The sequence below is a fragment of the Schistocerca piceifrons genome, chromosome X, assembly GCF_021461385.2.
Source record: "Schistocerca piceifrons isolate TAMUIC-IGC-003096 chromosome X, iqSchPice1.1, whole genome shotgun sequence".
Taxonomy (NCBI): domain Eukaryota; kingdom Metazoa; phylum Arthropoda; class Insecta; order Orthoptera; family Acrididae; genus Schistocerca; species Schistocerca piceifrons.
Genome location: NC_060149.1, coordinates 138409164 through 138433558, shown reverse-complemented (window position 1 = coordinate 138433558; position 24395 = coordinate 138409164). Strand labels below are relative to the sequence as shown.

At 40.9% G+C, this 24395-nt stretch overlaps 1 protein-coding gene across 1 annotated transcript in view; it reads right to left on the bottom strand.

Moving 5' to 3' along the window:
• The window catches only part of LOC124721361 (protein crumbs), a 357509-nt gene that overhangs the window by 250820 nt on the left and 82294 nt on the right, over window positions 1-24395 (bottom strand). The window contains exons 2-3 of the mRNA XM_047246295.1: window positions 17947-18305; window positions 9639-9825 (exon numbers count right to left, since the gene is read on the bottom strand). Of these exons, the coding sequence (XP_047102251.1) occupies window positions 9639-9825; window positions 17947-18305 (546 nt within the window). The remainder of the gene's footprint in view (window positions 1-9638; window positions 9826-17946; window positions 18306-24395) is intronic.

Below are 24395 nucleotides of genomic sequence, written 5' to 3'. Positions count from 1 at the left end.
CAATAACTGACACAGCACCTTCAGTAAGTCCAATATGAAATTCGTACCCTGTGCACAATTATCATAACTGGTACTCCAAACTTCAACATTTAGTCGTTAACCATTGCTTGAGCAACTGTCACTGCTTGCTGGTTCGGCATGGCAACCATATCCATGTGCTACGAAAAGTGCTCTATTACTGTTAATATGACTCAGTTTACAGCTGCCATATGATTGAACAGTCCTAATACACCAATTCCAAGCATTTCAAATGGTTTTGATCCTTCCAGTAGCCTCTGTGATGGCACTCACTCACAATTCAAGTCAGCTCACTGTGCACACTGTATGCACATCCTCACATATTGATCCACATCTGATCTCCACCAGTATCTCTCGGCCACTCTCTCATTTGTTGATCTGCCTCTCCACGATCATATAAGACATGATTCTGTGCTTCCTTTAAAATCTCCCTTTAAACTTTCCTGGTCCTACTAGCCAAGGCCCTAGCTTTGTTTCCTTGCACAACAGTGTGTCACATGTGCTAAACTGCGACTGCATCCTGTACTATTTAGTCACTGTCAGCACTATGTGCTGCCTGCCACTCCACAAGACCATGACCCAGAATTTTCAGCACCACTGCCTTCCTGCTTAACGTGCCTGCATCACCCATGCTTTTTTCCTAGTTTGAGAATTTTCTCGTCGTCAAATTCGCTAAGTCACAGAACCCATCTTGTCAGCCTGCTAGACAGGTCCTTCGGTCCCAATAACACTTTCAGACCAGTGTGGTCAGTCACTACTCGAAAGTTTTTCCTGTAAAGATAATATCTAAAATACATGACACCATAAATGAGGCTCAGTGTCCTCAGTCTATATCATCAAAGTTCTTCTCCATTGCGTCCAGCTGTCTTTAATGTGTGGGCTACAGGATGCTCTTCTCTGTTAATATTCTGGCTTAAAATACACCCAAAAGTGTTACGGCATAAAGGCAGTGCCGGCATGCCAGTCAGGAACGACAGAGAAGAGACAGTTGTTAGAAGAGGTCAGCCAATCGCACACTGAACAAGCTCCCTCCAGGTCAACAACGCGACTGCAGCAGCCCCTAGGTGAAGAGGACATAAGTGCCGCGCCCAACTGGTGGCACCCCACTTCAATAGCAGCTTCAACGTTAGCCACTTCATTAGCCAACACATCGTATCATCTTCATTAGCTATCTCTACATAGCACAGACTTATGTTTGTCTATTCTAAAGAAGAGTGATTATTTTGTATGTCGTCCTTTGCTTGTGACACATCTATCAAAATTTAGTATTTGTATTTGTCTTGTTATAACAAAACTTATTAACACGAGTTATTTGATTGATTGTCTAGCAAACTCTGCATGCAGGATTCCTAGACACAACAACATGCAAACGAAGATGTCTGAATAACATGGTGCCGATGATATAGGAGGCAGAACATAGCGACAACCTGTTAAGGTTTTGAATCCTGAGCCACTAACTTCCACAGATTGTCTCTGCTCTGTTTTGTCGTGGGATTTTGTGTTTTGCTGGTGCCTTAATCCTACTTTGTCTTTTCTTCGCAGGGGTGCGTTTACATGTTTTAACAGTGTCTCTTATAGTTTTTTTCCTATTCAGTGTTTTCAGGTGGGTGTTGCAGTAATTTTGTTTGCTTGTGTGCTTATTATTTTTTTTTTTTTTTTTTTTTTTGCTTGCATTGTCTGTCTATTGCATTTACCTACTCCAAAATGAGCCACCCATTTCTCCCACTTCAGAAGCAAGCGATAGATGCAACGCAGCTAACACACGTGTTTCAGTTTCAGACGCAGGAGATTGCAACCTCTCTAAACAGGGTACAGCAGTTACTGGCAAACCAAGCGACCAATGCAGCGTTCCCAACCGACCAACAAGCAACCACTGTAGCTTCGAACGCCATACCACCTTTTCCTCAGTTTTAATTAAAAAGAAAACGAATGGCTCGAGTGGTTGCAACAGTATGAAGCCCGCATCATTGTTCACAAATTATCAGGTACTGTGAAACTACGTTACTTTTTGTCAACGGTAGGAAGTGCAGTCTTTTGCCTCATTCAGAAATTGCTCCCTAACGCCACTCTGAGTGAACTTTCCTATGATCAGGTTGTCGGTTGTCTAACTAACTATTATGACCAACAAGTGAATGTGGTGGCAGCGAGGCACCAATTCTTTTATTGCAAGACAAAGTTGTAACAAACTTATCATAAATAGGTAACAGATTAGCAGAGTATGACAAGGAAATGCAAATTCAAATGTGCTTGTGGTGCTTTATATTCAGATGTTATGCCGAGTGATGCAATCATGTATAATGTAGCTGATGTCAACCTTAAAGAACAGATTCTGAAGCAGTCAGATCCATCATTTCATCATTTAGTGCAACTCGTAGATCAGTATGATTCACGTGCCATAGTGGCCAATCAATTTGAACAGCCACCAATTTATTGAGTTGAGTCTCCCCTTGCTCACGACCATCCTAGTAGGCAGCAACAGCATGCACACATCAAGCCGTGTAAACAGTTCTCTAAACAGGAAGCTACATCAGTGAACAGAATTAAGTCATACCCTCGGTGCTATTCACGGCACAAATGACAAGACTGCCCATTCAGACAAGCACAGTGTTACGCTTGAGACAAGAAAGGTCACGTACAATGTGTATGTTTGCAATGGAACAAACAGAAGAATTCTACCCACTCACAAAAATCTAGTAACAAGGCTCATGTAATCAGAACTAGCACGCACCTGACGGCTTATAATGGACAAGACATTCCCGTTCTCAGAAAATGTACTTTGCCTGCCGCGTATCACTCTCATATGCGAACTGCAACTTTCACTGTGCTAGAATCATGCAATTGTGAGAACATACTTGGCCTCGATTCATTTGGCTTTCAAATTCGGGACAATGTGTTGTCAGAGACTGCATTCAATGCCAAAGACAGTGTAGCTGGCTTGCTGAAAGAATTCCCTGAACTCTTTTCTGAAGGTTTAGGCAAGGCTAACAATTTTGTTGCACATATTACTATGAAAGACAATGCTCAGCTGAAATTTTGCCACACCAGAACTGTTACCATTGCATTTTGGGACAAAGTGGCTGCTGAACTTAAAGAACTGCAAGATAGCAGAGCTATTGCACCCATACAAGCGAGTCAATGGGCAAGTCCACTAGATTTGCTCCCCAAACTTTCAGGTTGCATTAGACTCTGTGCAGACTTTCAGTCTACAGTCAACACACAAACTGTGGTTGATACTTATTCATTGCCACACCCACAGGATCTCATGGACAGATTAGGCACTGGTCGTTACTTTTCAAAAATTGATTTGCGTGAGGCATATCTTCAAATTCCATTAGATGAAGAATCTCAAGCCATGTGTGTTGTGAACACTCATTTGGGCTTGTTTAAATATTTGTATTTCCCTTTTGGCAGTGCTTCCGCACCTGCCATTTATTTTCCAATGGTATTTGGAACAGCTGACTGCTGAAGTACCAAAATGTTCAAACTATTTGGACGATATTGTCGTAGCAGGTTGTACACCTGAAGAACACATTGCAAATTTGCGAGCTTTGTTTCGTGTGTTATCTGAGCAGGACTAAAGTGTAGATTGGACAAGAGTGAGTTTTTTTAAACCTGAGCTGTAGTATCTTGGTCATGTAACAAACAGTCAAGGTGTACATCCTCTTCAGTCACATTTGTTAGCCATATGTGACCTGCCAGTTTCTTGCAATGCCACAGAATTGCAGTCAGTCTTAGGGAAAATGAACTATTATACTCAGTTCATACCGAATGCTGCACAAATCACAGCCCCATTGCATCGCTTGTGTCACAAGAACGTCCCCTTTGTTTGGACAGATGAGTGCCAAGAAGCTTTTCAAAAACTTAAAGATGGATTGCTCAGTGATCGATGCTTAATTCCCTTTGATCCTGACAAACCAGTTGTATTGGGAGTTGAGGCTTCCTCTTATGGAATTGGTGCAGTGCTTTCACACAGAATTGGTGATTAAGACAGGCCTATTGCTTCCGCATCAAAAGTGTTGTCCAAAGCTCAGTGTAACTATTCACAAATACAGAAAGAGGCAGTGGCTATTGTGTATGGTGTCACCAAATTCCACTACTGTTTGTATGGCAGAAAATTCTAATTAGTAATGGATCACAAGCCACTGCAGTCCTTATTTCATATGATGAAGCCAGTTCCTGAATGAACTGCCCAAATAATTGCAAAGATGGGCTTTGTTGTTGTCTCAATATTTAGTACGAGAGTGTGTATCATCCAAAAGCTCAACATGAAATGCGGACGCACTTTCATGTCTTCTGATTGGCCCTGATACAGTCTCAGATGCTCCTGCTGCATCTTGTTGTCACATCAGTGCTCACAATTCTGAATTGCTTCAATCATTTCCTCTGAACTATAGGAAAATTACACACGCTATGGAAGCTGATTCAGATTTGAACATTTTGCTAAAAAAAGTTCACACATCTTGGCCTTGCTCACTGCATAGCATAAAGAACTCTGAAATGCACCGATACTCTGCATGTTGGCATGGCCTCGCTATATGGTGTGATTCTTGTTCAAAATGACAGTGGACAGTCGTGTGTCGATACCCAAAGCTTAGCAAAAAGAAGTGCTGCAGTTACGTGACCAAGGACACTGGGGGATTGTTTGTACGAAACAGTTAGCACATCGACACTGTACTGGGCATCCACCCCCGTTAGCTGAGTGGTCAGCGCGGCAGAATGCCATTCCATGGGTCCCAGGTTTGATTCCCAGCTGGGGCAGGAGATTTTCTCCACTCAGGGACTGGGTGTTGTGTTGTGCATGTAGACTTTGCAGGAACTTTTTGGAACATTCGTTGGTTGATTGTGGTAGACTCTTATGGCAAGTCTCCTTTTGAAGTGCCAATGAACTTGACAACATCAAGTCACACAGTTCAGGTGTTGTCCTCTATTTTTTGCTTTGAACGTTTGCCTGAAGTCATAGTGTCAGACAATGGCCCTCAGTTCATGTCAAATGAATTGGAAAGATTCTGTGAGAGCAATGGCATACAGCATCTAATGAGTGCACCATTCCATAAACAGTCAAACGGCAAAGCAGAATGTTTTTTCAGAACCTTCAAGCAGCGGATGGCCAAACTTCGCACTGCACACACCATGGATCAAGCATTGCAACTGTTTCTCACCTCCTACCATTCACATCCACGAGATGGACCTTCGGCGGCAGAACTGCTTCACAGCCACCGCCATCGGGCACTGCTCCACCTGCTCCATCCTCCTCAGCATCCAGAGCCAAATGAAGGCCACAAGTAATGTTTCACGCCACATGATATTGTGTTTTTCAGGGTTTTTAGCAGCAGCAGACGGTGGGCATGAGGCAAGATCCTTTGTCGACTTGGCGCATGCATGTATCTCATTTCAGGCCCAGATGGATTCCAGCACTGACGTTACACTCAAATTCGCCACTGGCATGTGCACGGCGATCCTTCTGTATCCCTTCCCCCAGATTCACGGATCCCGAGGACAGTGTGGCCACAGCAGCTGCCAGAGGGTGTCATCACGACACCGAGAGACAACCCCATGGAGATGGAGCCTTCTACTGCTTGCTATGGGCCTCAGGAGGTAGACGTGTACCCTTCTGGGCATTTTCCGGGTGGCGTTTCCACTAGAGCAAAGGCTGTATGGCGGGGTATCACCAGAAGTCTGACGTCCCCTGCAGCCACAGCTTCTGGTCCATCAGAGCCTCTTCCCCCATTGTCATGCTCCATATATGACGGTCCATCGCTTTGGGGGGAGGAATGTTATGGCGTAAAGTCACTGACGGCATGCCAGTTGGGAACGACAGAGAAGAGATGGCTGTGAAAAGAGGTCAGCCAATCGCATGCTAACTGACCTTCCTCCAGGATGACAACGCAACAGCAGCAGCCCCTAGGTGAAGAGGACATAATTGTCATGCCCGACTTCAATAGCAGCTTCAACATTAGCCACTTTGTTAGCCCACTCATCGTAGCCTCTTCATTAATTATCTCCACACAGCACAGACTTGTGTTTGTCTGTTTTGAAGAAGACTGATTATTTTGTATGTCGCCCTTTGCTTGCAACACATCTATCAAAGTTAAGTATTTGTATTTGTCTGGTTATAATAAAACTCACAAATACAAGTTGTTTGATTGTTTGTCCAGCAAATTGAGTATGCAGAATTCCTCTACACAACAAAAAGCATGATCACATGTGTGGTGTCACCGCCAGACACCACACTTGCTAGGTGGTAGTTTTAAATCGGCCGCGGTCCATTAGTACATGTCGGACCCGCGTGTCGCCACTGTTAGTGATCGCAGACCGAGCGCCACCACACGGCAGGTCTCGAGAGACGGACTAGCACTCGCCCCAGTTGTACGGACGACTCTGCTAGCGACTACACTGACGAAGCCTCGCTCCTTTGCCGAGCAGATAGTTAGAATAGCCTTCAGCTAAGTCCATGGCTATGACCTAGCAAGGCGCCATTAGCCTTACATAGCAATTGATACTTATCGTATAAAGCATGTCTCATCAAGAACGATGTATACAACAAGGATGGATTAAAGTTAAGTATTCCAAAAGCTACGTACTTTTCTTTATAGCATTCATTACGTATCCTGTTTCAGACCTCATGCCATCCTTCGTGTGTTTATAGCGTGCATTGCGGTCCCCTCAAATCACACTGTGTCGGCACTTCTGTCGACACATCAACATGTGCAACACAAAATGATAAAATCCATCTGAAAGTCTGGTAATGTCAGAACCAGGCTTGATGCCAAAACTCTCTGTAATTCTTCAAACGCACCCTGACACTCTTCTGTACACCTGAATTTCACAGCCTTCCTTAGCAACTGCATGAATGGTCATGCTATGTCAGCACCGACAGTCATGGTCCAGACAATAAGCTGAGTGAAGATGCTGTCACTGATTCTGACACCAATCTATAGTGCCCCCAGAGCAGGAAGGGGTGACTATGAGCCAAGATAGCATGAGTGGGTAGTGGAGGAGAGGTGGGAGTTGAGGCAGCTGCAAATGTAACAAATTTTTATTGAAGCAATTGTGCTGACTGATACTCCGGGTCAGTGGCCAGTTGGCCATATTCTGCTACACTTCCTGCATGTGTGCCCCTCAATGCTGATGCAAATACTCCATCTAGCACCAGTGGCCTTATTACATAAGACAGCTGCACATTTTGGTGCCAGCAACGTGCACTTGATGATTGCATATCTGCTATGATCCTGAATGACACCCAGATGCGTCACAGTGGTGGATACCCACCACGATGAGATGTCTGCCCTGGAATGGTGAAAAATGGCTGGTGTGGGTGGAGAGAAGGCTGGTGTGCATGGAGAGAAGGCTGGTGTGTGAGGAGAGATGGCTGACGAGCATGGAGAGCAACAGTTGCCCCTTGGCCGGAGTCAGCTGTGCTGCTCGTGTTGACCTGGGATTGCCAGCTGTGCCGTGGCACTAAATACAGAGAACTTGTCCGGCACAACTGCATCATCCTGGTAGGGCTGCAAGACTAAGAATAATTTTATTACAAAAATGCCCAGCACTTACAGCCAGCAGTGGCGTGTTTGTTGAGCATATGTAACACTATTGTCACATATCGTAAAATAACACTGCCACTGTCAGCGTAGACATCCGCTTTGCCCCTTGCTGCACAAGTATGACCAGTACAGCTGAGTTCACTGTTTCAGCATGCTAATCTGCCTCACAACATTGCATCGGTCTTGTTGAATTATTATAGCAACAACATCCTGTGCACCGCTGCAATACACCGTTCATTATTACACTAATATTCCCACATAGTCTGACAAAACCAGGCCAGTCACCAAGAAGGCATACCAACAAACCCTTTGCCAGTTTTAACAGCCAGTCGTTGCCTTCATTCCAGATAATTCGGCAGGACACAAAATTAGTGAGTAGAAGCAGCAGCAGCAGCATTTAACCTCTCCTGAACCAGCCCATCAGCATTTAAAAAATTGGATAGTTACATGATGTCTAGCCTGTGCTGCTCAGCACTGTGCCAATGATGCCGTTGCCTCTAGCACTGCCACGACATAAGCTGCAGCCTGTCGCCTAGGCACCTAGATCCTATGGCAGCCCCGCACTTCACCGCTGTTTTGGGAGCACGATGTGTGGGTCCAAATATTCCTGCGCTCACCGGGGTATCAATAACAGAAGAGCTCATCATTTTGGCCACTGGAGCATGAAGCAACCTTACATCCTCGCAGCAATTGTCACCAGCCACACCATCTCTTACTGGGGAGTCTGACAAAATGGTGATGCAGCAGCAGTAGTAGGGGCATGCAATCAGCAGCCAGGGGCTGTCACACCGGAAAACAACATGATATTCACCTCACTCGCCATTGTTACTTGCAGTCCCATGCCAATGATTGTAAACAAGCTGCAATAAAGAAGTTCTTGTAAACCTGATCAGCTGCACACCCCACCCTTCTCCAGCAGAGAATCCTAGTGCATGCCAAGCCATGTGCGCCAGAGCTCTGCAGCAACATGTGCAGGAACTGAGTTGCATACTCAAAAAAACTTTTCAGACCTCAATAAATTTGCACTGAAGAGGTTCCCTGTAGAGCAAAAATATAGTTACCTCATTTGTGATGACTCATACAAAATCAACAGCATTAATTGCCTTTCTTACGTGTTCATGGAAAATACCTAGTAAACAGGATAGTAAATCAAATAAAAGATTTTTAAAAGTACTTAGAATAAAGTAGTCTTGAAAAGCAGATTGTTAAACACAGCATCGAGTTCAGCAATGAAATTTATAATCCCCAGAAAATTTGCAGTTTTGATGTGTGATGTCCAAAAAGTACTAGTTCTAAAATCTGAATAAATTAACAGCAATCCACTACTATATAATGTATATAACGATTTTTGCTCATCTGATTATTGCATCTTTCAGCTGAATATTTATAAATGCTGTCAAGTTGCTCAAGAACAACTCATTTTGCTAAACAACTGTGCTCTATCAGTATAATATTGTGTGATTTGACTAGCTCACTTTTCTTAATTTTCTAAAATTATCATCCCAGACTGGCAATACTCGGTATGTGCAATGTTTTTGTGCACCTAACAAAATGAGCAACTTTGAAGACATTATAATTTGTTAGTAATATCACAATCACAGTTGTCATCTATTTCACTATAAACATTCATTCTCAACTTCTTTTCACTTTCTTTACTTTTATTTACATGTTTAACCGACTTTATTCCTGGAAATGGCCTCCCAAGGTTCTTAATACTTAGTGTATCTTCAAACAACAGGGAGGAGCAGTTACTTTCCCTAAAATTCCAATATTATTTCACCTCATGTTAGACACTGTGAAAACACGCACAATCAAATATCATTGCTATTATACTATTTACATTACTTCAGCAGTCAAGTTGCAAGTAGCAACTGATACAAATACTATACTTTATTTTTATTATTATTATTATTATTAGGTATTATCTGAAATGTAGACACAAAAGTCTCCAATCATGAAATTTTGACACCAAATCACAGGCAGAGGGAAAACATACTGAAAGATTAAAAAATGATCACTCTGTCTACATATACAACAATTCCTTGCGACTTATTTGAAAAGCAGAACATCAATACTCACAGCTTTTAGTAGGAAGTGGGCAAGGTTCCCATCTCACATTCTGCTGACTATCAACCGACGTTGTGAGCACAAGTCCGGGACCTTCTAGGATGCAGCCCACAAATTCACGTCCCAGCAGTACCATATTATTTCTAAACATTTCACTGTATTGTATAATTTCTGGATTGAATGTAGAATTGGCTACAGTCTGTAAATGAACAATGAAAGAACAAATGTTCAGTAGGTACATCAATTCTAAAAGAGGAAGATTATGTTATTCATATTACGGTATGTTTAGGTACAGCACTGTGGCTGCAGGTTTCATAGGTAAAGGTGATCATAAATTTGGATGTATTTTAATACCACACAGTCTGTCATATGACTCCAGTGTCTTAACCAGTAGGACCACTTTCCACAGACTCTGTATACGGTTCCTTTTGCTCCATTTCTCTTATTTGGAGTTTCTTCTCTGGATCACTTCTGTTTCTCTGCTGTTCACACCAAATTTTTACAACATTCCATTCATCAGGCATGGATCTTAGATTATTTCTAAACAAAATCTTGTTTCTATAAGTTTCTGCTAAATTAATGGTTCAGTGAGTTAACAACATTTAATTTATGCATCACTGTGTTCCCATTTTATAACAGGGGCACTTTTCCTTTTTATCATTCTTCATTTCTGCAACTGAAAGTCAATTATCTTCTCAATTGGCAAGTAGAATCACTTTGATATTTCCATACTGTTTTGTCTGTCACAATGGATTAAACTGAAATACTCCCTTCACCAATTCTATGTATGTGTGTGGAGTGAGGGCGGTGGGGGTGGAGAGAAGTGTGGGGGTGGGGGAGATGACACAGGATGGGATGGTGTGAGTGGTGTTGAAGTGGTCAGAAAAAACTGTTTACCTTCTCTCAGGTAGCAGATTTGAAAACCGATATGTGTTATACAATATACAGGGTGACTCACTAACTATTGCCACCTAGAATAACTCCTAAAGTATGGTAGTAGCTGAAAAGTTTGTGGGACAAATGTTGCATGGGACAACGGGGACCATAAGATAACATTGGTTTTTGTTGCTAGGTAGGGTCTTGTCAGTGATATGAAGGTCAACTTGTTTTTTTAAAATGGGATGCTATAGTTTGGTACTTATTTTCTGATAGCGACTATCACCACGAATCCAATGATGTGTAACAGTAAGGTCTTTGAAGGTCAATGAAGGTCAAAAAGGTGGCATAAATGTCCATTTACAGAAGGTGTTCGAAGTGATGACTATTGGTATCAATGCAGTGCTGTAATCTTATCATGGACTGAATGGTATTCCTTATCACTTCGGCACTTATCGAAGCACATGCTCTGACAATTCTTTTTCTTATATCAAGCAAATAGTAAATATTCACTAAATACAGCATATCCATATAATGTGCCATTGACATGTAAACACCATTCGACAGCTTCACAATACAACACTAACAGGAATGGTAAGACTAGTATCGTTGAATCAAGTGAATGTGAATGATGTATTCCTTCGAAGAACAAGTCGACATGCTTCTCATTTACAGAGAATGCCAACAAAATTCAGTGAGAGTTAGAGACTTATACGCTGAAAGATATTCTCAACGTACTCACACTACATGTCATACATTTAAGTATGTGTATGATAAATTGACAACAACTGGATCTTTAACACATCGGAAACGTATCCGGTAAAGGAAAGTCACTAACGAGGAAACGGAAATTGGTACTCTTGCCACTATGGTTCGAGATCCTTGTGTTAGTTCGCATTAAATAGCAAGGGAATCTGGCATGAGCCAGAGTAGTGTTGTTCATGTTCTGCATCACCATAAATATCATCCTTACCATATCAGTCTCCACCAAGAATTAAATGGTACGGATCGTATATGTTGCATTGAATTCTGCCGATGGACTCAACTTCAGATTCAGAGGGATGACACGTTTATTAATTTGATTTTATTTACTGACGAGGCTACATTCACGAACCACGGAAATGATAATTTGCATTATTGGGCAACTGAAAATCCATGTTAGCTGCGGCAATTTGCACACAAAAAACCGTGGTCGGTAAATGTATGATGTGGAACTCTGGAGGACAGAATTATAGGCCCCTATTACATTAAAGGAAATCTTAACAGTAGGAAGTACACTACATTCCTGCAAGAAACATTAGGTCTGTTGCTGGAAAAAATACCTTTAGAAACAAGGAACAGAATGTGGTATCAACATGATGGGTGGCCAGCACATTTTTAGCTGATGGCTAGAAATGAGTTGCAGAGACAATTCCCAAACTGTTGGACTGAACACGAGGGAGATGCGTCGTGGCCAGCTCGTTCGCCAGTTCTGTAAATGGACGTTCATGCCAACTTTGTGACCATCGCTGACCTTCAAAGACCTTACTGTTACACATCATCGGATTTGTCTCGATAGCCGCTATCAGAAAATAAGTACCAAACTATAGCATCCCATTTGAAGAAACAAAGTTGACCTTCATATCTCTGAAGCAACCCCACCTAGCAACAAAAAACCATCATCATATTATGATCAAAGGGCCTCCCCAATTCGTCTAATGAATGCAGTCGCTCGCCCTGTTCCGGAGGAAGCCTCTTGGTCCACAAGATCTGGGCATTTGCAGAGGGTAGAATTACTAGTAGTTGAGAGCTGCAATGTTAGGCACATATTGGGGCTCCTTAGAGATACAACTTCCAAGGAGGGGAGTAAATCCAGTATGCACACTGGAAGGACTCATTCCAAATGTGGAACGAGTGCTTCTGGATGCCAAGATCACAGCATGCAGCCAACTGCAAGTGGTAGCTCATTTCAGTACAAACAATGCGTGATGCTTTGGATCAGAAAAGATTTTCTCTGGTTTCGAGCACCTATCTGAAGTGGTAAAGATGGCCAGGCTTGCTTGTGAGATGAAGTCTGAGCTCACCATTTGTAGCACTGTCAACTGGACCAACTGTGGACATCTGGTACAAAAATCGAGTGGGGGTCTGAATCAGAGGAATACATGGTTCTGCAACCATGTAGGCTGCAGATTTCTTGACTTGAGACATAGGATGGTGGGGTTTCGGGTTATGCTTAACAGGTCACTTCACTACAAGCACGAAGTGGCTACATATGTAGGAGGAACTGTGTGGAGTGGACTCACAGTTCTCAAGAAAGTGCAGGGAGAACTTCAGTCTCAAAGGATGCAAGACAAACACATGAACAGGTAGACATAGTTGCCAATTGTCGTAGATGCGTTGGGAAAGAACCAGAGCTCCAAGTACTAATAGAAAGCACTGGAGATCAAACTGTACCAAAAGCTGGCTAAAGACAAACATAACTTCATTGAAATTTTCACAAAGGACCTAACAGGATTCAGAAAGCCTGTTTGTTGCTGTTAGAAGTAGTTTACTTTTACTAAAATTGAAAGAGACAGTTCAGAATAACTTAATATTTGTTCCTTTTACTAACATCCCAACTCAGATAATTCAGCTGCTGAACAGTTCAAAGAAAACATGAGTACCATCTCAAATAGGTACCTCACTCATACAATTATAGTAGGTGGTGACTTCAATCTACCCTCACTATGCTGGTGTAAATACATGTTCAAAGTGGGTGTAAATATAAAACATAGTCATAAATTGTACTAAATGCTTTCTGCAAAAATTATTTTGATCAGTTAGTTCAAAAGCCCACTAAAGTCTAAATGGTTGTGAAAACATACTTGACCTCTTAGCAACAAATAATCCTGAGCAAGTACAGAGTATCATGATGAATACAGGGATTAGTGACCAGAAGATTGTTGCAGCGAGACTGACCAGTTCAACACCCAAATCCACAAAAAATAAACACAAAATATATCTATTCAAAAAAGCAGATAAAAGTCCACTTAATGCCTTCCTAAGAGACAGTCTCCACTCTTTCCAACTAACAATGTAAGTGTGGACCAGATGTGGCTTGAATTCAAAGAAATAGTATCTGAGGCAACTGAGAGATTTATGCCGAATAAACTAGTAAATGATGATACTGATCCATCATGGTACACAAAACAGGTCTGAACACTGTTGCAGAAGCAAAAAACATGCCGAATTCAAAAGAATACAAAATCTTCAAGACTGGGAATGCTTTACTGAAGCTCAAAACTTAGCATGGACTTCAATGTGTGATGCTTTTAACAACTTGCACAATGTAATTCTGTCTCAAAACCTGGCAGAATATCCAAAGAGATTCTGATTGTATGTAAAATATGCTAGTGGCATGACACAATTAATGCCTTCTCTGAATGACACCAACAGTGATATTAACAATGACAACATCAGTAAAGCAGTTACTAATCACAGTTTTCCAAAATTCCTTCACCAAAGAATACGAAGTAAATATTTCATAATTCAAATCAAGAACAACTGCCAACATGAGTAACTTTAAAGTAGGTATCCTCAGTGTAGTGAAGCATCTTAAAACATCTAATAAAGCCAAACGGAAAGTTGCACAGGTCACATCAGTACTCGAGAAAGGAAACAGGAGTAATCAATCTAATTACAGACCCATATCAAGAACACCGATTTGCATTAGGACTTTGGAATATATACTGGGTATGAATATTATGAATTACCTCAAAGATAATGGCCTACTGACACACAGTCAGCACGGATTCAGAAAATACATTTCCTGTGAAAAAATACAACTAGCTCTTCTTTGCATGAAGTAATGAGTACTATTCACAGAGGATCTCAAATAGATTCCCTGTTTCTAGAAGGCTTTTGACACCATTCCTCACAACAGACTTCCACTCAATTTTTGTGCCTACGCTCAAATTGTGTGCCTATGGAGTATTGTTTTAGCAGTGCAACTGGATTCATGATTTACTGTCAGGAAGGCCAGAGTATGTAGTAACTAACAGAAAACTGTCGAGTAAAGCAGAAGTGGTGTCTGGTGTTCCACAATGAAGTGTTACAGGCCCTCTGCCACTCTTAATCTAAATAAACAATTCAGTGACAATCTGTGCAGCCCTGTTACATTGTTTATTGGCTAGTAAAGTCATCAGAAGACCAAAACCAGCTTCAAGATGACTCAGACATATCTGTATGGAGAAAAGGTGGCAACTCTCTCTGAATAATGGAAATTGTGAGGTCATCCACATGACTACGAAAAAATCCATTAAATTTTTCAGTTATGTGATACATCACACAAATTAAAAGGCTGTTAGTTCACCTAAATGCCTGGGAGTTACAATTACAAACAACTTAAATTGGAACAGTAACATAGACAATGTTGTGGGGAAGGCAAACCAAAGACTGCACTTAGAAGATGCAACAGCTCTACTAAACAGACTGCCTACACTACATCTGTTCATCCTCTCTGAGAATACAGCTGTGTGGTGTAGGATCCTCACCAGATATGACAATGAAAAAGTCCAAAGAAGGGCTGCTAGTTTTGTGTTATAGCAAAATAGGGGACAGGGTGTCAAAGATATGATAAGCGAGTAGGGGTGGCTATTATTAAAACAAAGGTGTTTTTTGCTGCAGCAAAGTGTTTTCATGAATTTCAATCACTAACTTAGTTCTCTAAATAGGAAAATATTTTAATGTCACCAACCTATATAGGTAGAAATGATCATTGTAATAAAGAGAGAGAAATCAAAGCTCATACAGAAAAATTTAAGTGTTCATTTTTTTCATGTGCTGCTAGAGAGTGGAACAGTAAAGAAACAGTCTGAAAGTGATTCAAAGAAGCTTCTGCCAAGCAGTGTGAATTGCAAAGTAGTTCAAATGGCTCTGAGCACTATGGGACTTAACATCTGAGGTCATCAGTCCCCTAGACTTAAAACTACTTAAACCTAACTGACCTAAGGACATCACACACACCCATGCCCGAAGCAGGATTCGAATCTGCGACCATAGCAGCAGCGCGGTTCCTGGACTGAAGCACCTAGAACCGCTCGGCCACAGCAGCCGGCTCGTGCTGCGGCATTACTGCGTGCTCGCGGGGGCCCTACACGATATCAGGCAGGTGCAGCAGTTTCTTTGGCTCTTCAGTGTATCTGTCATTCCAGTATTCGTGCGACGTAAATCAGAAACTATAAATAAATCCTTAATTGTCAAAATGGTTCAAATGGCTCTGAGCACTACGCGACTTAACTCCTAAGGTCATCAGTTGCCTAGAACTTAGAACTAATTAAACCTAACTAACCTAAGGACATCACACACATCCATGCCCGAGGCAGGATTCGAACCTGCGACCGTAGCGGTCGCGCGGTTCCATACTGAAGCGCCTAGAACCGCTCGGCCACAACAGCCGGCTGCAAAGTAGTGATTTAGATTAGATGAAGATGACAACAGGAGGACAAAACAATATCATTAACATAATAAATGATAGTTTTGTGATGACAGATAATCTAAAGAGAAAGTGTAATATGAATGAAAGAAGGAAGATACCATTAACAATGAGACAATCAGAGGTAATGCACAAGCTCAGTCTGGGGAAGGAAATCAGCCACGCCCTTTCAAAGAAATCACCGCCACATTTGTCCCAAGTGATTTAGTGAAATCATCGAAAATTTAAATTTGAATGGGGATCTGAACTGCTGTTCTAGTTCAGAATCCAGGGTCTTAGCAATGTGCCACCTCACTTGGTAAAAGTGTGATACAGAAAAAGACAGTGTCCCAGAACTGCTCTTATAGTACGATTAAACGCTGAAATAAAGGCCACCATTTCATCACATAAACTATTATCATTCAACACTTTCTTTTGTGCTTGTCACTTTAAATATAAATTAGTACTGATACACTAAATATACACCAACAGAAAAAAACTGCAACACCAAAAAGGAGTTCTGCAACACAAATGAAAGTTGGTAGGCACGTTTCTATATCTGAACAACAATGTCTATTCAAATTTCACACCAGTTGCATAAGAATGGCCCTGCTAGCACTGGTACGATGATGCAATTCTGGCTCGCTTTAAGTACACACCGTAATGGCTGTGAGCATTAGTTACCTCTGAGATTGGATGCAGTGAGTTCATGATAATCGAGAATGCCTACGTGACAAAGACGCCACCATCAAAACCACCGTGAATTTGAACAAGGTCATGTAATAGGACTAAGAGGAGCTGGATGTTCCTTCTGCAATACTGCAAAAAGACTTGGCAGGAATGTAGCTACTGTACACGATTGCTGGCAGCAGTGGTCACGAGTATGTATGGTCGCAATGAAGACCGGGCTCTGGATAGCCATGTGGCACTACGAAGACGGAAGACCACAGTGTCTAATGTATGACTCTGGTGCATCGTACTGCATCTGCAGCAGCAGTTGGGACCACAGTGACACAATGAACTGTTACAAATCAGTTACTTCAAGGACAGCTGTGAGCCAGATTCCCAGTACTGTGTATTCTACTGATCCCAAACCGTTGAAATTTGTGACTTCAGTGGTGTCAAGTGAGAGCTTACTGGAGGACAGAGTGGAGGTCGGTTATGTTTTCTGATGAAAGCTCGTTCCATCTCAGTGCCAATAACAGCCGTGTGTTGGTTGGAGGAAGGGCAGTTGATGGCCTGCATCCAACCTGTCTGGGTGCTAGACACACTGGACTTACACTTTGAGTTATGGTCTGGGATGCGATTTTGTATGACACTAGCTAGAGCACTCTTGTGGTTATTCCACACACCCTGACCGTAAATTTGTCCTTTAGGCTGTTGACTCAACCTATTGTTCTGCCATTCATGAACAGCATTCCAGGGGGGGTGGGGGGGGGGGGGTTCAACAGGATAACAGTTGGTCCATCTACCACTTTTGTAAATTAACATGCTCTACAGAGTGGCACAATGTTGCCTTCGCTTGCTCGATCAACAGATCTATCTCCAAATGAGCAAATATGGGACTTCATTGGGTGAAAACACCAGCATCAGCCACAAACAGCATTAATTGTATCTTTACTGACTGACCAAGTACAATAGGCATGGAACTGCATCCCACAAACTGACATCTGGCACCTGTACAACATAATGCATGTAATTTGCATGCTTGCACTCAATATTTTGGTGGTTACACCCGTTATTACTGTACCAGCATTTCAAATTTGCATGCCTTATATCAGATTTACATTAACCTGCGATCTTGTAATGTTGATCACTTAAATATGTTACCTAGATAAATGCATTCCCAAAATTTCATTACTCTATATTAATTATTTTTTGGTGTAGTGATTTTCTTTTCTTCGGTATATTTTTTCAATTGAGAAGCAGTATATTTTGTAATTATTTAAGAAAAACTCATTGATGTGTGAATGGGAAAAATCTCTAATATAAAAGATCTCAACAATTACAAACCTTCTGGTGACTGCCTGCTGAAAGTGTCAGATTTCCAAGACGATACATGAGGTTAATATTGTGCCACTCATTATCCAAAAATCTTGCGTTCAACAATGTCTTAATAGCACGACCATTAACGACAGCTACAAAAAGTAACCCTTCAGATCGTACAGATAACAACAGAGAATACCCAGGTTTTCCTTGTTGGAAAAATAGTTCCCCACCAACACATGTCCTAAAGCTCAATCCAGTGTGATTCTTTAAGTTGACAGGAGTGGAAAGGCTGACAAATGATGAACCATTGAAGTAGCCTTCTCTATAGACCGCACTCACACTCTCTGCGAAGAAGAGGATGAAGAGCAAACACCAATTATGTTCTGAAAAAGAAACAAGCAAATAAAAAAAAGTTAACATCGATGTCAATTACACAACATTAAAATAAACATATTTTCTAAAAAATAAAGTGATTTCACCTTCAAAGCAGAAACCATACAATGATAATAGCCATTTTCTGTTGTTGTATACAAATTTTATTAACTATGCACAACTATTTACAAACATTCACGAATTAAAAATGTTGCAACATACATTATCACGGTGATAGTGATCTTCTCCTTGTTGAGTAAACAATAAGATTCAGGAATTAAAAGAGCCTTGATGATGGTGATTTGTACCAAACAATTTACATGTTACTTTGTTAATTAGTTCACTATTTAAATGTTACATGGGTTGTTTGCATGATTGTAAACTAAATAATGTGGAACATGCAAGTTTAAAGGGCAATGTATGAATGCTGACCATTTACAGTTTACCAAATAACAGAGTAGTCAAAATCTAGTAAGACTGAACATGTTAGCCTTTAATATTCATGGAACTAATGATGCACTTAAATTTAGTCTCTTTTTTCCTTTTCTAGTTATACATGCTACTACATTTTCTTCAAAAGTTATCCAGGAGAAATGATTTGAGGTTATATTTAAAATTGGTTTTGTTAGCTGTCAGATTTTTTTTTCTTTTGGGGGGAGGGGGGGTTACATTGTGAATGAGTGATAAGGGATCTATTTTTCTTCTAGTTTTATAGTTGTCGATGTCACAACTCTTCTTAAATTGTGATTGATAATATTATGCATAGGCTATATTGCTAGTCACCATATAATGCAGACATTGAGTTGCAGACAGGCGCAACAAAAAGACTGCTAAACATGAGCTTTCGGCCAAAAGGCCTAATCTAAAATAGACAACACACACACATTCATGCAGGCATAACTCACAACATGTTACCACTGTCTCTTGTGACTGATTATTTATGATGGAATTCATAAGTGAATATGCATTTTGTGAAGAAGCAGTTAACTTGAAGGTGCATCTACAAGATGAATGCGGGTGAATACCTTCTTATTCCCACTGTCCGAAGGGCAGGTGCTAAAGAGCAATGTAAAATACTCCTTATCTATATATTGATAAAGTTTTTAGTTATTTATTAAACAAGAAAATGAAGTTCTTACAATAATTATTGTATTTTAGCTATATAGATAAAATTAGCTTTCACTCTTATTCAATGATTCTTCTGATGACCTAGTGATTATGAACCATCCAATTTTTCCTAGTTTGAAGGAAAACCACAATATGTCTCCTAAAGCAGTATTTATATTGTGATTTACTGGACATAGGCTGAAACAGCAGAGTCTCTCTCATGCAGGACCTTAATTTACTTTGAACTATTTTCAATGATGAAATAGTAGTGGTTAGTGTTGCACATACTAATCTCCACTGCTCTGAAAATTTCTTGAATAACAAGATGAGAAATAACTTTGCTAAGAAATCGTCTAATGCCACAGAAAAGACTAGTTTGAGTTCTATTTATACCAATGACATGTTTTCTAAAAGTTGTCATGTACTTTACCAAAAAAGAAGACAATGAAACACTCTTGTTCACTAGTGTCATGAGTAATAGGCAGTTAGAAGGTTGCTATGAACATTAGGCTACATGAACTACGCAAATGATTCTATGACAAACCACCTGAATATGAGATTTAGAGAGCTTATGAACTAGGAAGAAACAAACGTTGACACTATGAAAAGGAAAGCAATCTTTGAAGCAGCACATGCTTCTAATGACGAAAAATAAAAACATTCAAATTGAAAAGTAACAAAGAATGATATTTTATGCAGTGGAAGAGATTTTATCATCTTTGTAGTCAAACAATAAAAATTATGGTGTTCTGTCAACTAAAGTGGAGTCAAATTTTAAACATTTTGGAGGAGACCTAGAAGAATAGGCTTTATAAACACTTGGAACATAAAAACGTGCTATGTTACAAACAGCTTGAATTCAAAAAGGTCTGTCAACTGAACAAACTAGATTTACCTTGACAGATCTACACACACTACTAAAATGAAGTCCTCCATCATGCTTTTCTGCCTGTACATGAAAGCTAATCTCCTGAACTATTGTAGGGTTTTTTAAATGTTTTTTACTAATAGGTAGACTGGTTTATGGGGAAGTTTTGTGTATATAATTTATAATTCTACTGATGATGAGTGTGTAATAAATGTGTTGTTATTTGCTCCATATTTAATTAGTGCTTGCAGTGACATCTCATCGCAATGAGGGGATCTACAAGCTGGTCCGCTGGAGGGGAGGTAAAAAAATGTAAATGTCATGTGACTAGGGCCTCGTGTCGGGTAGACCGTTCGTCAGGTGCAAGTCTTTCGATTTGATGCCACTTCAGCGACTTACGCGTCAATGGGGATGAAATGATGATGATTAGGACAACACAACACCCAGCCCCTGAGCGGAGAAAATCTCCAACCCAGCCGGGAGTCAAACCCGGGCCCTTAGGTTTGAAATTCTGTCACGCTCACCACTCAGCTACCGGGGGCGGACGGAGAAGAGGTGATATCTGGCGGGAAAAGTAGTACAGTGAGCAGCTGCCGCAACCCCAAAGCACAGAAAGGCTTGATCAGAATCTATACAGTCATGAGAATGGCTACGAGCTGGCATCTAACAGGTGCACTGCAGGTGGGGAGTGCCTCAGGGGTCAGTGCTGGGACCATTACTGCTTCCTTGTATATAAATGATATATCTTCGAACATGACAAGTGATTCATAAATGAGTGCAATATAGAAAATGTATCAAACAGCTCAGTTCAAGATATACATTCATGGCTTGTAAAAAATAAAACTGACAGTAAATAATCAGTTTTTTTACGGTTTCTAATATACAATTTTAATAGTATCAACTGTTAAATGTTGCACAGTCTTAGTTCAAGGGTGTTATTAAAGAGTAGCTCAAAGTGGTTTAGTAAACAAATTAAGGGTAATCTCAGGAATACTGCATGGATTTTTATCCAGTTTCACTAACAGAATGACTAATTCACGAGGAAGTTTTGTGTATGCAATTTAGTACTGCTTCGTTAGAGAAGTCGTCCGGCAGTAGTTGAGACAGGTCACTAGTAATATAAAACTAGTGCGTACTGAAAAGTAAGGTTTCTGAATTTTTGTGAAAACTTTTACAGCTTTTTACATAAAACCGAACTTTATTAACATTCTACATCTTTATTCTTCATGTCTACATATCTGCCGCTAAAGGGCTCCTAACTGAAGCGTGTAACACGGCAGTATGTAACGTAACTATTTCGATCCTTAGTAACAGCGTGCTCTAATCGAGTTTCGAATTCGAATGGTTCATTCACACATGGAGCACCCTCTCCTTCAGCATGACAATGCCATACCACACACGAACGCTGCGACATCTGCAACAATCCGACGCCTTGGGTTCACTGTCATCAATCATCCTCCACACAGTCCAGACGGAAAGCGTCGATTTCTTTCCCGTTGCAAATAAAACTATTTTCAAAGCGGTATTTTGATGTGCCCATCCGATGCAGCAATCGCATTTTACTGTAGAGTAGTTTTATCGATATGTATTAAAGCTCCAGTAAAACACGAACAATACCCAGCAATCCAGCAGCGATTCGCATACCGCCCGCCTCGCGGTGTCTCCGCCGTTGCGTTGCTGCTCGAGCAACGTCCCTGTTAATACATATTGATAAACAAATATCGAACTAGACTAATTGGGGACTGCTCTATCGAATGGTCACGTAAAATTACGCTATAAAAAAAAAATGGTTCATATGTCTCTGACCACTATGGGACTTAACTGCCGAGGTCATCAGTCCCCTGAAACTTAGAACTACCTAAAATGGCTCTGAGCACTATGGGACTCAACTGCTGTGGTCATAAGTCCCCTAGAACTTAGAACTAATTAAACCTAACTAACCTAAGGACATCACACACATCCATGCCCGAGGCAGGATTCGAACCTGCGACCGTAGCAGTCGCGCGATTCCGGACTAAAGCGCCTAGAACCGCTCGGCCACCTCGGCCTGCTTACGCTATAAAAATCATTTTGTTTGTAAGCGGAATCAAACCCTCGAGACTGGGTGTAGCGTTAATACCGTAGAATTTCTATTATTGTAATGCGTAAACGTGGTGGGTAGAATTACTACCTTATGTCCGTATATTAAAGAAGTTTTTAATGGTCAGCATGTAGCGATACTGACAAATGAATTTATTTGAATGTAAAATGACTTGTTCCACAGCATTACGATTTATCGTGAAGATGATTCATGGAACACGGCCCAAACTAACTAACTTGATGAGCAGTATTTGTCTGGGCTGACTCCAGCAACAGATTGCAAAAACTAATTCGAAAATGGCTGCCGAAACATCAGAGAAAATGCACCAGACAACTCCTAGGAGGATAATGTCTTTTGCCGTTACCAATATTTCTTTGTTTTTCCAAAAAAGAGTGAAAAGCATAAATTTAACACTACGACCAAGACCAACGTCCACAAAAACTTCGAGGTGGTCCGTGAAATCCACGAATAAAACTAATGTAATATAATGTATTTTGCAAATCCTGTTTTGCGCAGTGTGCCCTGTTGTGAGTTGTAAGCCACAAAAAAATTACAATATTTTTAAACTGTTTGTATCTAAGGAACATTTTACAATTAAATCCGTGTAGTTTTGTAAAAACTGACAATTTATCGACGGAGAAATTCGCTATCACTTGTTTTTCAATACTTTTCCTGTTAACAAATCACCTTTAATCCTACTGATTTAAATTAGACCCGTAATACAGTACTAACAGAATCATTAATCACATTCTATCAAATGATTTATACTGACATGAAGCAGGATAAAGAACACACACAGTAATGGTAATACTGCAAGAGCTATCAACTGGAGTTGGTGAGTTACAGGGCTAAAATTGCTTAACTAAATCCATAAAAGTGCTGACGTAATTAATTCGAAGTTCGTGCGGCTGTTGCATCCGTAACTACTGAGAATAAGGCACCCAAAATGTTTTGCTTACAACTGTCCGTATCACTTCAGACACTTAAGTTTCCTCCAAAACATGTATTCCTATGAGCAGAGAAAAGAAAAGAGAACCTCTCAATATCACAATCACATGTCTGAAATTTAGTACGTTTAGTTTTGCTTTTGTGACAGTAAAATAGGCCAAACATTCGTAATAAAGATTCGAGTCGTCCACTGCAAAAAGGGTATATCAAAGAATGAAACATAGTTTCTTTTCTTCGTGTAAAGAAGACGACTTTGCCATTTACACACCTGGTAATACAGAATCGGTTTATTCATAACTTCGTACGTGCAGCACTACGTATCTACAGTCGGACGACTTGTCTGACGTAGTAGCACCACACTATACACAGAAGCCTTCCCTGTGAATCACTAGCTATTCTGAAAGAAAAAAATTATCACAACACCATGAAGGAGTTGTGCGACATACACGTAAGTTGGTAAGCGTGTTTTTATATCTGAAAGTTTCGCGCCAGTTGCATAAGAGTGGCGCTAGTGGTGTCAATATGAGGATACAATTTATGTTTGCTTCGAATACAGCCTGTACCGGCCCTGAGCGTTAATTACTTTTGAGATTGGATATGGTGGATTGATGATACTCAGGAATGCCTTTAAGGCGTCAAAGACGCCATTATCAACACCTCACTGAGTTTGAACGAGGTCGTGTAATACGGGTACGAGATGCTGGGTGTTCCATCTGCGACAATGCAAAGAGACTTGCCAGGACTGTATCCACTGTACATTACTGCTGGCGGTGGTGGTTACGAGAATGTAAGGTCGGAAAAAGACTGGACTCCGAATGGCCACGTAGCACTACAGAAAAGGAAGGCCATCGTGTTCGGCATATGGCTCTGGCGCATCGTACTGCATCTGCAGCAGCAAAATTTGGAAAATTCTTCCAACAGGATAATACACATACAAATTAATGGACACAATTCCCAAGACAGTACCTTACGTCCTTCCTCTCCAGTACTGTTTCCCGCCAATCCAGAAGTGGGGAAGTGCAAGAAAAGTGGAGGCAGGGGAGGGAAAATGGGGGAGGTGAGGGGAGGGAACGTGGGGGATGGGGAGGAGTGGGGGTG